The following is a 15,451-nucleotide window of genomic DNA, read 5'->3' on the forward strand; positions in this document are numbered from 1 at the left end:
TATGCTTAAAATTATCACAAAAACTGCAGTTACTCAGAGTTTCACGTTTCCGCTCGTCGGACAGTTGCGTCGAACGGGAACGTGAAACTCTGAGTAACAGTTCTGTGATAATTACGCAGTTTTTATAAAAGCATATTACTCTACCGTTGGTATTCGAGTACTATCTTTCCGCCCGTTTTTTTTCTCTGAAGTACTCACCTCTGTGTGTGTGTGTGTGTGTGTATATATATATATGCTTGCCTAACACAGGTGTTGTTTTTTATGTTGCATATATACCCGCGAAACGTAGCAGCATGAATAGATAACAATAAAATAAATATTGAGGATATATGATCGACAAACAGGTAGGTGATAGTGGTATGCCAGTATGGCGCCTTGTTGAAGTAACTTTAGGACGGCAATGCTTGGAAACTACTGCTTTTGATAATATTACCTGTGATTATAATAAGCGGCTCCTACTGTGTGAGTACACACACACAAGCTCGATTTGCAACCAAGTGATTTGGAGTTTTCATTGCATGGCACCTTGGAAAGTGACATCTCCTCTGGCCCTGGGCCGACCAATGCCTTGTGAGGAAATATTTGGTTGACGGAAACTGTGTGGAAAGCCGTCGTGTGTGTGTGTCTGTGTCCCAACCCATCGCTTGACAACCAGTGTTGGTTTGTTTACGTTCTCATGACATAGTGGCTTGGCAAGAGGGCGGAGCTAAAGAATACGTACACCACTCGTTTTCAGCGTAACAAAAACCCTAAACACCGGGTGTGCTTATTTACTTTTGCCAACAAGAGACCCACAGAACAAGTACTTGTGGTCGATTTGTTCAACTAAACCCTTCAAGATGGGTTCCAACATGGCCACAGTACAATGATTGAAACAAATTACACACAATCTCTAACTTTCTGCTTTAAACATCCTCACCAGCAGCAATATATCGATGCTATTCTGTCCTATACTACGATATTAATATCTCCAGAATTCACATACCTGATCAATATCACCTCAACTGTCACCTGATTCGTTACTTAAAATGTCACAATCAAAATATAAGAATCCATTACTCACTTTTGGTGTCACTGGCTTCCAAGGACCCGACTGGGGGGCTTCCATCGCCTGAAATAGTTTTCAAATAATACTTTTGAAAAATTTTTTCAGAAATTTGAATAAATGTTTCGGAATAAAATATGTGAAATGAAGTTTATATTAATGAGAAGAATGCACCACACACACACACACATACACGTGTGTGTGCGTGCATGCATGCATATTTACATACATACATACACAATGGAATGCTTCTCATAAAGGTGACATTAACCAGGTGATGTATTATGAAAAGTGGTCCCAATAAGTGTGTGTCTGTATGTATATATATATATATATATATATATATATATATATATATATATATATATATGTATATATATGTATGTATGTTTATATTTATCTTTTACTTATTTTAGTTAGACTGAAGGGTTTAATCTGGTACTTATTCTTACAGTCTCTTACCAAACTGCTAAGCTATGGAAACGTAAACAAACCAGCACTGGTTGCCAAGCAATGGTTGTGGTGGTTGTGGCAAACACACAAATTATGCATATGTGACCGGCTTCTACATTTTCTGTCAACCAAATACATGTGCAAGGCGTTGTTTGACCTGGGGCTGTATTAGAAACCACTTGCAACAGTGCCACACAGTGGGAATGAACCTGAGGCTGCATGGTTGCAAGGCGAGCTTCTTAACCACACAGCCATGCCTACACACATATATATATTGAGGTCTACTTTGTCTTTCATCTTTTTGGAGTCAATAAATTAAGTACCAGTTGCGTACTGGGGTCGATCTAATCAAATGGCTGCCTCCCCCTAAAATTTCAAGCCTTGTGCCTAGAGTAGAAAAGAATATAGATGGTTTTGAAGTGAGTTCCACTGCACAGCACTTTGGACATGTCTTCTACTATAACCCTGGACCAACCAGAGCTTTGTGAACAGACTTCGTTGAAAGAAACTGACAGAAACCCATCATATATATATATATATATATATATGTGGCTGTGTGTCTGTCTGTTTGTCTACACATCACAGAATAGTTGTCACCATCATACTACAAGTGGTGTCCTGCATTTCCGATCTGCTATGAATATATAGGGAAATATGATTTGGGAAGAGGTGAGGGTTAGCAAACACGAAGAGCAGCATTTGGTCATTGGATATCTGTCTCAACAAATTCCATCTGGCCCATGAAAGCATGGAAAAGTGAACATTAAAATGATGAAGATTATATACGTTAGTAGTAAACAGAGATGGATCAAAAAGATAAATTCTGTCTGACCCATACAAGTATGGAAAAGTTGATATTAAAAAAATGATGATGATGATATGCACACATATTCATAAATGATCTCACAAAGCTAAACCGAAAGAAATCGTGTTAAATTAACACCCTAACATCTTAGATAATGAGGTATAAAAGATTGGATTTCAAAAGTCTAACACATTCTCTAAAAGAGCAGATGGTCCCAGTTGAAGCATCTATGATTTATATGGCTATTTGAAGAGGTTTAGCTTACACTAAACAAAAACAACATAAAAATATTTTTAAAAAAATACAAAAGGACCACTTGAACATGTACAGACACATCGACAAATACATTAGTAGTCCTTCACTACAACGTTAATATAAAACACATAATCTGCCTCAATCTCTCTCTCTCTGTCTATATGTATATATATATATACATATACATACACACCACAGATATCTTGTAATTGTCACAGGTGTATTTAACCCCTTAAATTTAAACTGGCCATACCCAGCCCAAGTATTGTTTTATGTTTAAATCAGCTAAATCTGGCTTCTCACACCTACCCTACAATACTATTCTAAAACTATACACTCACATCATTGAAATCTCAAAGCTACAAGATAATGCATGATTATTTCAAAACAGTGTAAAGAAATAAGTATTACATTTACTCATAACAAAGTAATCTGAATGCTAAATGGTTAAACTGCACTGGGTAACCAACAACCTTACTTACAAAATGTCACAGACGAGATGTTGGCAGATTCAGTCCCAGGGAGTAATATGCTGGGCAAATTCTATCGTGAACCCAAACAAACCAAAGCCATGTGAATGGATTCGGTAGAGTGAAAGCAGGCTATCATATGTGTTTGTATGTTCCTGTCTTTACACAGCATGCTAACTGTAAAGAAATGGCGTTGACTGTTTGGGATCACCATCATCATCCTTTAACATCTATTTTCCATGTTGGCATGGGTTGGACAGTTTCACTAGAATTGGCAAGCATGAGAGCTGCACTGGGTTCTAGTCTGATTTAGTTTCTATGGCTAGATGTCCTCCCTAAAGTCCACCACTTTACAGAGGTGTACTGAGCGCTTTTAATGTGGCATGGAAACATGTCTGGCCATTGTGGCTGTTTGTATTCAAAGATTAGGAAGGGAACTATTTCCTTATTTGGAAACAGGTGAAAGTTGGTAACAAGAAAATCTTTGGGTCCTAGGAAAAGTCTGTGTTGATGAAATACAAAGAGTGATGCAAGGTAGAAGGAACTTCTTGTGGTGGCAGAAAATCTCTCTGATGAAAGTGGTATGATAAAATGCACCCAGCTGTAAATTGGTTGATAAGAAGATGGTGCCCAGCCATGAAAAACCTAATCATGGAATATGGCACACATAATAGCAAAGATTGATGGATTTCCTCTGTTGTTAAGTATGTGTTAATGAAGGACAGCAACATGTGGAGAGATGCTGTGTTAAAACTGACTCATCCGATCTATACAAACATGGAAAATGGATGTAAAACAATTATGATGATGTGTCCCAAAACCAGGATAATCAATAATACGATTTTCTGGAAGACCAAAAATATACACTGACCACATCTGCCATGTTGGCCGTGTCTTTTACTAATCAACATTATTACATCACACTGCAAGTCCTCACCACCACATTACACAACCTGGCCTCACGACTAAATCTATCACTGCAGGTTTTTCACTATTACTCTACACACACACACTTTTAATTTCCTAATATAGACCATGTCTTTCCTACCATCCAACACCACCCCACATGTACTCAATACTACATGTACAACACCACACCTGCTCTCACACCCACACTACACCATCAGACATGTCCTTACTACCATATCACACCATGAAATGTATTCACCACCACAACGTCACATACTGTACACTTTTAGACCAAACTGAAACCCATCATATTCCATAACAGAAGTTATGGGTTTGTTCTAATTATTCAGTTAATCTTACAGCTGTTACTAATGAGCTGACAAAATTTTCATCAAATTCTATCATATATTTCAGTGTAAACGAACAGTTATGAAATCTTAACATAAACAGTCCAGGCAGCAAAAGCTGGCAGAAGCATTAGAACACTGGGGAAAAAGCTTGGTTGCATTTTATCCATCTTTACATTCTGAGTTCAAATTCCACCAACATCAAACTTACCTTTTGTCCTTTTGGGGTTGATAACATCAGTACCAGTTGAGCACTGGGGTCAATGTAATCGACTTAGCCCCTCCTCTGAAATTATTGACCTTAGGCCAAAATTCGAGACCAATATAAACAGCCTTGGCTGCCACTGTATAAAAGTTCTACTTGCAACATCTGTCAGACACCACTTAGCACCTTTGGCAAGAGCAAGTGTCTTTTGCAATAGCCAGAGCAGAACAGAGGGACCAAATGATTACTTCCTATTTCAGAAGAGAGCATGGAAGTGATTGGCTGGAGCTGATGCGATCTCAGGGTGGACCTTCAAGGCACAAGGCAGGCAGGAATGAGCAGGAGAGTAGGTGATGTCTGGCAGTTTTGAGGAGGGAGAACAGGTAACTTGATTCCATTGACATGAGTACATGTGCCCTTCCTCTTGTTTAACCCTGTTTCTAAGCAACATAGGCCTTCCCCATCACCAAACATGTTTTGCACAGAAGACCGGAAACAAGTATGACACCCGCTTACAACTTTCACACAATATCAAGAGAAGACAGTAACACACACACATATCATCATCATCATTGAACTTATGTTTTCTATGCTGACAGGGTCTACACCAGATTCCATAGTTTGTTTTGGCTTGGTTTCCACAGCTGGATGCCCTTCCTAATGCCAACCATTTTGCAGAGTGTACTGGATGCTTTTTATGTGGCGCCATCACCACATATCTATACTTAATACATCAATAAGATGATCAACAGACTGAATTGTATAGTTTTATTTTTGTTTAATGAGTCTATAAAAATATTTGAGGTTAACAAACTTCTAAAACTGCAAAAACTAGTAAAAGAAATTCTATTCACATTTATTTATAAAATATTTTAGTAATTAAAATAAAATTATTTATTCACTTGATTTACTCATTACAGCAATATTTTAATTAGTTTAATCCTTCAGCATTCAAATTACATTGTCCAAAATAATGTTTATTTATTCACATCATTTTCACTTAATCCTGGATTATCTCACGGCTCTGAGATTTTGATGATGTGATTGTTTAGTTTTAGAATGACATTGTAGGGTAGCTGTGAGGGGTCAGATCTTGTCAGTTTAAATGCTAAAGGGGTTAATATTTATTTCTTACATCCAAAAGTACATTTATTTGTTGAGTGAAAGGTCAGTCATTGAGGTCCCTTGCAAAAGGGGACTCTATTTCAATGACAGCTGCAATGATGAAAAGGAAAATGAAACCCTTCTGGGATTTGAACTCAACATGCAGAAAAAGTAAACTAAATGTCTTATATTTTGGTGGTTTATTCTTTCAGTTTTCTTCTAATCATTTTTGGTTCCTTTGCATAATAAAGGGGTGGTATTGAGTGGTGGTGGTCATGTCTTACCAAAGGAATGGACTGGAGGTATGGAAGCAAAGTAAAATAACTACAAAAGAAAAAAAAGAGAAAAACTCCATCATAGACTCAACCAAGAACTTAACCAAAATCTTCTTATATATAACAGTGAATGTGTGTATATATATATATATATATATAGATAGATAGATAGATACAAACATACATACACATCAGTGCACACATATATGTATATAGATGGTTGATCTACATGCATAAGTACGTGTGTGTTTGTTCCAAGTTGTTGGCTACAGTTGTGCACCCAGCAAGTTAAAATTTTGCCTGTGGGACATATTTTCAAGAATGTTACGGGCTGAGTTCATTCTTTGCTGCTATTTTCTATAAAGCTCAGTACCACTATTTCAATATAATAGACTAGGTACTGTTGTTAGTGCCAAATAATAAGCTGGGTACTACTGCAATTTGTAAAACAAGTTGGGTACCACAGCTAGTTTTCTTAAAGCTGGGTACTGTGACTAATTTGACATAAGCTGGGTACTGTTGTTAGTTCTAAAACCTAAACTGTGTATAACTGTTAGTTCTAAGCATTACCAGTTTATTTTTCATTAACTGCAAAACACCTGTAATCTAGCATAGAGTGACATCTTAAGTGTCCTCCATGGCTATTTAGTAACATAATTAATAGCTACAACTGCAGATTGAAACCATATTGCTTCAATTGACACACTGTAATTTTCTAAATGATATTACACATCCATAATTTAATCCTTTAATTCCTAAAAAATTGTTGGCTAATCCTCTTATTATAATGGTGTATCTGATGGGTATGAAGATATTTAGGTACAGTGTGTTATGCGTTGCACTGAAATGTCTGTCGGCAACCACACACAATGTTTTTAATGTCTTTTGTGAAGAAGGAGGGAGAGAAATTTTAAAGCATTATATATTGATAGTTTTACATGTGAAAACCCTTCCCTTGGAGCTGCTAGTCACTGAACTGGGAATTAAGAGTGGGAAAAAGAAGAAAAAGTATTTGGTGTCAATTAAGCAGGTTGAAAACGGAAGGTTTATCTGACTATAATAAAGTCTGAATTCATAAACCCCATGATCAGTAATCCAGTATGTAACCAGACCAATAATTGTACCTTAATTGTCAGAATAAAAAAATGAGAGTTTTAATACTCTTGTAACCATATCTCTGTTGAAATATATTACATTTGTTTCAATTATTTTCAGAAATGATGAAGAGTCATTATTAAACTGAAAATTAACATGAAATTTTGATAAGTTTTAATTTAACCCATTTTAAACCTTGTAGCATTTAATCTAGCCATATTCAGCCAAAATATTTCCACCGTTTTATGTTGAAACTGGTCAGGTCCTGCCTTTCACACCAACCTTACAATGTCAGTGTAAAATAATCATTGTTGAAATCTCAAACCTATGAGAAAACAAATGATAATCATTTATCATTTTTTAGCTTTTGATGATGTTTTTGAATGTCATTGTTGGGCTGGTGTGAAAAGCTGGATCTGGCCATGTTGAACATAAAACAGGTAGAATATTTTGGCCGGATGCAGCCAATTTGATAGGAAACTGCCTGATATTGCACATGGTTGCATGATACCAATTTCCAGTTTGAAAGTGATTTAAATCAAAATCTTCCATTGAAATTTCATGTTAATTATGTTCTAAACACAATCCAATCTGGCAAAGTTTCTACAGCTGGATGTCCTTCCTAACACCAACCACTCCAAGAGTGTAGTGGGTGCTTTTAACGTGCCACCAGCACGGGAGCCAGTCAGATGGTCCTGGCATCTGCCACAACTACAATTTCCATTTTTGATTGAGATTCTGATTGTGATGGGCAACATGCCATGCTTGAGGAGTCGTATTGAGTCAATCAAAATCAATAAACGGTTGGCGCTAGGAAGGGCATACAGCCACAAAAGTTATACCAAAGCAGGCAGTAGAGTATGGTGCAGTCATTCAACACGCCAGCTCCTGTCAAACCGTCCAACCCATGCCAGCGTGGAAAATGGACGTTAAATGATGATGATGATGATGTGTATGATTGTTTTCTTGTCTTGACATCACACGAAAGTTGTAAATGAGCGTCACTCTCATACAAGCGGTGTTATTCGTTTCTAATATTCTGTGCGAGCATGTCTGACCATGGGCAAATATTACCTTGCTTGCAAACGAGGTATGGATTGATGACAGGAAGGGAATCTGACCAGGGGAATCTACGTCAATAAATGCTGTCCGACTAATGCAGGCATAGAAAAATGGGCGTCAAAACGAGGACGATATGAAACAACAGAACATATTTTAAATAATTGAATAGATAACGAAAGCGTTACATAAAATATTAAAATATGGTATTTCCACTTTTAGTTAAATTAGAACCCGGAAAAATTCTAAACACTGCAAGTTGACCATCTTTTGCAAACGAATACATTACACACACACACACACATTACCTCTGTATAACGGGGTTTATTCCTGTCAAATTAGGGAATCTAGAAGCTAAAGATATTTATTTCAAATACGAAATATAAAAGCAACACAACAAAATCTTCCTGATCTATTTGTTAAAAAAAAACAACAAACAACAAAAATCTGCAGAAGTGTGTAAAGGGAGCTAAGTACGTTAAGCACAAAACTATAAATTATTCCTCATGTAGTATATTATTATTATTATTATTATTATTATGTTTCCGGCAGGAATAACTAACATAGCATGTGTTTTAAATTAAATTTAGTATCATATAGATGGATAGTTTTGCCTCACTGTATCGAAAAAGATTAATATATATTAATTTATTAGCCTTTACTCGGTTTTCTGCAGATGATGCGTGTGTGTTTACACATACATATGAAGTCTGTTCAAAATGCATCCGACTTTATTGTTTCCCGCTAAAACTAACGCCGCGTGGGCGAAATCCTGTAGGTAGGAGGTCACGCCACCCTTTGTGCGCAAGCATGAAAAATTTTGCGCCGGAAGGCCGCGCCAGTACCCGGCTGTTACGCCTAGAGTACAGACGTGTATGTAGTGCGCGCTCGCAGGACTTTCGTTTTCACGCAAAAATACCGAAAACAACGAGCAGAGATATTGCATCAAGTTTCTGGCAAAACTTGATGGTACTCAAGCTCAAACCATCCAAAAGATTAAGCAGGCCTTTGGCGATGATGCTATGTGGAAAACTCTGATCAAAGAGTGGCACAACCGCTTCAAACATGGCCACACCTCAGTGAAGAGCGATGACATGCTCGGGCAGGCCGTCCACAAGCCGAAACGATGAACCGATTGAGAAAGTTCGGCGAATAGTCATGGAAGACTGTCGTGTAACACTCCAGGAAAATGCTCACAAAGTGGGAATAAGCACAGGATCAGTGTATTCCAATTTAAGGAATGATTTGTGCAAGCGGAAAGTGTCGGCGAAATTCGCCCCCAAGATGCTGGTATATGCTATGCATTGAAGAAATTTGTCATACTTCGCATTCAAAAATGACTGAACTAATTATCTGTAATAATTAAATCACTCGGCTTTTATCATATTCGTTATCCCACAATTTAGCTTTAATAATTTCATTGTTACCGATCCTAATGTTTTGTCATATAAAATATGCATTCATACCACGAAAATATATATTTATATAATTATTCCCTAATGACAACCCCAACCAAAAACCACCTTCTTTGACATTTCTCTTCCGAGTAACAAAATAAAGATCACACTTTTTTTTTTCCTGCGACTACTACATTGACTTTCATTTCGAGATTATATATATATATGACAACTGTAAATAGCAACACACGATTCTTGTCTGCATTTATCTACTGCTAACCAAACATGTTCAGATATTTATAAAACCATAAATATAACTATTTTATTTTTCGCTTAAAGAAAAAAAAAAAAATCAAACTTAATTCTGTATTTTATCCTACATTTTTTTTTTTTCGGATAATACAGAATTTTTTTGTTTTTTTTGTTTTACAGGAAAAGAAAAAAAAATCCACAAATAATGATGTTAAAGAGAGAGAAAAAGCGGAGTAAATAATCTTCACTCAACTTTCATTACAGAAAGTGAATGGCTATTTCTACTACTGTAGTAATATTTTGCGTTATTGAATGTAAATTAATTTCATTATTTTGGTCAGATATTCTGCAACAGAAGAAGAAACCCAGTATTTTTGCTCATTATTAACCAGTATAATTTTACAACTTTCCTTACATTCAATTTGCGATTATTAAGTAAGCCGGTAATTAGTTTTAAGAATTATTTTAATTAATGACACTTAAAAAGACATGTTAAATTTTAATTACGCCGCTTCTCTCCCAATTATACCTGAATCAGCGAACATCATTGGTTTACTCTACCTCTATTATATTTCCTGCTGGAAAAATGGGTCTTGTCTATTTTGACTACCACCGAAGTTCCATTCTTCAAGTCCATGTCATCACTTTGGATAGGAAGTTGTCCAATAAAACGAATACCCTCATCTTTGCACAACTGGGCCCAGTCACTGCTGGCTTTCGCAACAGTATCTTGTAATAGCATATCTTTAGTCCAAGAATAAATGAAAATCACTAATTGTGACAGATCCAGCTTAGATTTATCAAAGACCGAATCAGTTCTTATAGACTTCCTATTTTTACAACGGCTGCAGTACCACCTATATTTGTCTTCGCAACCTGTATATTTATTTACACCACATGGAATATTACATGTAGTGCATGTATATGTATTTCTAATCAATCGACGTTTGGCCAACCATTCCAAAATATCCAAAGAACCTGGATCACCAATTGACTTGGACAAAGAATTTAAGGTCCACTTTTCATCTCGGATTTCTGCATCTGTCAAAACTTGGTCGACAATTTTCAATTTCTGCTTTGGACCTCTACGAGCCATGTTAAATGATTTGCTAATACAACTATTTTATTTCTCATCTTATGCACTGTATATCAGCTATTTTACAATTTGTTGTCCAATCTCATCTAAACTTTGGTAAAATGAAAGCAAAAACGGCGTAATTAAAATTGGAATCAGCAGTAATGGAGAAAGTCAAAAATCCGACATGGATTTCATGAATTGCCGAAACGAAAAGAAAGAAGAATGAAATGCTTTAAAATAACCAAAGTAGGCCTCCCACTCCAACTTTTGTTATTCATTTTTAACTGTCAAAGTAATTTTCAGATTTTTCTGATTTTGACATGGGATTGTGCAAAATTAAATTAATAAAAACAAAAGAAATTGTTAAAAATATCAAAATTTATTTACCCCTCCCCCAACATACATAAAGCGTCAATCTTGAGGAAACACAAATTTCTTAGAATTACATAAAGACAGGCGAAACACGACTAACTGTGCCTTCATATTAGCTCTTTACCATATTTGTTAACTATATTCCAGATTTATTTAGTCTCAGCACCAATTATATACAGTAGGATTATATTACATAAATATAGACAAACCAGAAGGCACTGGGTTTCTTTGATAATTTTGCAGACATCCGACCAAAATAACGAAAGTGATTATTATTAATAAAAGCATTAATTAGTATAATAATAATAACTCACTTTATAATACAGAAATGTAAAAATGAGGTTATACTTTTATTGGCTTCGAATGGATAAAATAAATATTTGAGTCACTTAAATTTTATTAATCATTTTAGAAACTAATTTAATTTTTAGGCTATTTTAATTAACTTCACTCGAAACTGCTTATATAACTATCACATACTAAATGCATATATATATATATATATATATATAGATATATTTGTTATATACATTACTTATGCATGTGTTTTATAGACCTAATACTAGGATATTGGGGTATTTAGTTTGACACTACGGTATTATATATATATATATATATATAACGGTACATTATGTATACACTTGTCTGATGTATATAATACTAGTATCATATACATGAAATATTCATGTATATTTTCATTAGCACCATTCTATACAAGCTCCAAATAAATACCTCGTAATAAACACACGCACACATATATGTGTGTGTATATATAGAAATATTTATACATATTTGATCTAATTTAAAATCACTCGATATGCACACCTAAATGTATGTAATGTACTTCAACATCATCTATCTGCAGTACTTTATCATTATATGTATATGTGTATATGTGTATATGTATTTGTACAGGAGTGTATATATATTTATGAGGATGTGTTTATATATGCGTATTCATATTTGTATGTATATATGTATATGTTATATACATTATAAATGTATACACGTGTCTTGTATGAATAACACACACACACCTACATACACAAGTCCAAAGTAAGCTAGAATCATATATTGCAGCAAACAACTGATGAGAGGAGGGGGAGAAGATGCACCTGTTTGCAAACGTGCTCAATTATTTGATGCAAGTTTTGTTTTAATACGGTTTCGACTATTAAATAGAGTACAATATATATATATATATATATATATATATATATGTATATTATATTATATAGAATACACTCTACAATATATATTCCATTGAGTGATGAAACATTTTAGAAAAAAATAAATATCAAAAATTCACCCATAAAACATCAATGTAAGCGAAAGAAATTACTTTAAAATAGTAAAGATTATTAATTAAATAAATTAAAAATATTTAATCATGATGGAAAAAAAAAATTTTTTTGACCTTTGACCCAATATTAATATGTGGTCCTGCATTTTTTTTTTTTGTTAACGAAAAAATAAAACTTTTCTTTCTTTACACTTAGTAATTAAAATGATGTTTGTAATGAGTTAAATTGATGAAGGGCAAAAAAGACACAATATGATTTTTTTAAAAAAAAAGCTTTGATCGTTAAAAGTGTCAGTCAGTTTCTGAACATGGCGTCGGGTCTATTTCAAAGAGGGGGGAAAATGGGACAGCAAGTTATCTATTTATCAAAGGGAAAATTTCTTGTGAGAAATACAGAGACAATGAATGTGTATATATAAGAAATAAAAACCGTATGTATGTAGTATGTATGCGATACAATTTCATAGACTATCACCACCAACTCTTATAATAACAGTAAGATGAGGCAGTCCTACCGTAACAAGTGGTGAGACACACATTTTAACAGCCAACATGGAATAGAGAAAGAGAGAGAAAGAAAAAGAGTGAAACAAAGAGACAGAGAAAAAGAGAGAGAGAGTTGATACGCGCTTCAAGTGCGCATGCGTACAACATAGTCATTTTCTCTCATGATTCTCGCCGTAGGAGGAATGGTTTACCATATAAATGCATACGTATATTCACACACACACACATATATATATATATACATACATACACACACACACATATAAATACATACACATGTATACACACACACTATATATATATATAAATACATACACACCATATAGGTACATACACACGCTATATAAATATATATATATGTATGTATGTACATTATATCTACTTTACTTTTATTTGTTTCAGTCAGTTTGACTGTGGCCATGCTGGAACACCGCCTTTAGTCGAACAATCGGCCACACTCTGCGCGCGCGCGCTCGTATGTCTGAGAGAGAGAGATTAGCCTGGGCTGGGACTATTATTAGATGCAATTTCGCTTCCGTCTTCACGGTTTTTGCTGTCATTTTACGTTCGGTTGACTAGATGTCCTGTGATATTTTATTAGAGATTTACGGCAGATTGAGACCATGGAATTACGTCATTTGTCTAAATTGAAAGAAGATGTATTGAAAAATTTCGATTTTACTCAATTATACAACATGGAACTGTTGTTCTTCGACTAAACCATGCTGATATTTTATACACTAAATGATGTAGCTTGCTGTCAATAAATAAATACCATAGGGTCTAGTGCACTGTAATTATCTAAATTTGATAATTACAGTGTAATTTTTGTTGAAAAGGAATCATTATTATCATAAATGTATTTGTACAAAATGAAACAAAATTTTAAAAAATAGAATTAATATTTTCTAATTGTCAAATTATAATTTTCCTTTAAATATTTTCATATATAAACATAATTTTAAATTATTTTTTCTAAGGTGTAATCATTTACAGATTTTACGTAGAGTTATTGCTGTTTGATAATATGACCAGGATTAGAATTAAATTTAACTAGGAATTTCATATTTTATTAATGGTAAATTATCTTCGAAAAAAAAAACTTCGAAATTGATCGTATCAATAACATTCTTCGTTATTTATTCAATAAAATCCTCAAAGTTCAATCTTCATATATTTTGTTATGTATCTTTGGATAATATTTTTTTCTATCTCTCCATAATTCAAATGGCATAATGTGCGATAAACTCCTTTCGGTTTTGCTTTGGATCGTAATTTTCATTAAAAAAAAAAAAAAACTTAAATTTACAGCATCGAGTGACGGCGAAGGTAAAGGATAAGCACACCCGGTGTTTAAGGTAAAATTAGGGGTTAGGGTTACATCGAAAACGGGTGGTATGCGTATTCTTTACCTCCGCCTGAGTGACATCCGAATTAGTGATGGAAATGTAGGGGTACAGTGTCCCTCTACTTTTTAAAGAGAGTAGCTTAATCAGAGCCTATAAGCACCCGAGCAAATCAATGTACTAGGCTCCATAGTATTTATTTATTGACAGCAAGTCACATTATTTATAGGGCTTTCCCATAAGTAGGTTATCTCCCTTGGCTCGGCGGCGCTCCATGTGGACAATTAAACTTCCGCAGACTATCCACGCTATTGTTATTGTTTTACGTCTTATCATGGATATAAAGCAGCTCGATGATTCAGCTATTGAAGTACTTACTGTGCCTGAGTTAAAGAAATATTTAAGATTATATGGACAAATATTTGAAATGTTTCTTCAAATTTTCCACATCTACCTTCACCTCTCTCATTCCCATGTCGCTGGTCGGCCTGCAGCTGCTAGCTGGTAGTCATATTAAACCCCCTCAGCAATGGCTTTCAACAACAAAACAAGCAACAATACAATAACAGTTCCTCAACAAATTCCTACAACGTATTTCTACTCACGCGCTCCTTCAAAACATGACACGATAATAGTTCTTAAAACAATTTCAACAGAACGCAAATCAGAGAACTCACCACGTTAACCGCTTTCTTCAATCAAATTCGCAACACAACTCCAAAAAAACTGGTGCTCAACATGCATAATAAGCACTTGCTAATATTAGCCCTAAATTGGGGGCTAATATTAGCAAGTGCTTATTATGCATTAGTGAATCCCTTTCCATTCTTAGGTCTTTGGGGCTGAAAACCTTGAATAAGTTTATCGAGGTAATCCCTTTTTGCAATCATAAATTTTCCTCCACCTTCCTAAAACTATATAAAAATAGAAATAAGAACAAAAATAATAGTATTAGTAGTGGTAGTAATGGTAATGATAGAAATAAACATTAAAATAAAAAGACAAAAATATTGATATTAAAATGATAATAAAAATATGGATACAATGGTAGTATTTATTTTTTATTTATTTTTCATCATGGCTTACGTTGGATTTGAAACCTAATAGTCTTTAGTTACCAAACCTGCCTGACTATTCTAAAGGGTATACTAAAAATTAGATTTTTTTTTTTTTT

The 15,451-nt window shown here is 34.6% G+C and overlaps 1 protein-coding gene and 1 long non-coding RNA gene across 3 annotated transcripts in view; one reads left to right on the forward strand and one right to left on the reverse strand.

The window, feature by feature from the left end:
• LOC128249493 (uncharacterized) overlaps positions 1 to 10,242 on the forward strand; it is a 23,381-nt gene extending 13,139 nt beyond the window's left edge. Inside the window, exon 3 of one of the 2 annotated variants that reach the window (XR_008265598.1) lies at positions 4,352 to 7,029. This is a non-coding gene — a long non-coding RNA (uncharacterized LOC128249493). Of the gene's footprint in view, positions 1 to 4,351; positions 7,030 to 9,851 lie in introns of those variants that run through there. The other variant, XR_008265596.1, reaches the window with a different exon arrangement.
• The window catches only part of LOC106879773 (putative uncharacterized protein DDB_G0294196), a 46,475-nt gene extending 35,708 nt beyond the window's left edge, over positions 1 to 10,767 (reverse strand). Inside the window, exons 1-2 of the mRNA XM_014929469.2 lie at positions 10,233 to 10,767; positions 1,064 to 1,111 (exon numbers count right to left, since the gene is read on the reverse strand). Of these exons, the coding sequence (XP_014784955.1) occupies positions 1,064 to 1,111; positions 10,233 to 10,767 (583 nt within the window). The remainder of the gene's footprint in view (positions 1 to 1,063; positions 1,112 to 10,232) is intronic.
• Positions 10,768 to 15,451: the final 4,684 nt, after the last annotated feature.

Source organism: Octopus bimaculoides, chromosome 15, assembly GCF_001194135.2.
Source record: "Octopus bimaculoides isolate UCB-OBI-ISO-001 chromosome 15, ASM119413v2, whole genome shotgun sequence".
In the NCBI taxonomy this organism is placed as follows: domain Eukaryota; kingdom Metazoa; phylum Mollusca; class Cephalopoda; order Octopoda; family Octopodidae; genus Octopus; species Octopus bimaculoides.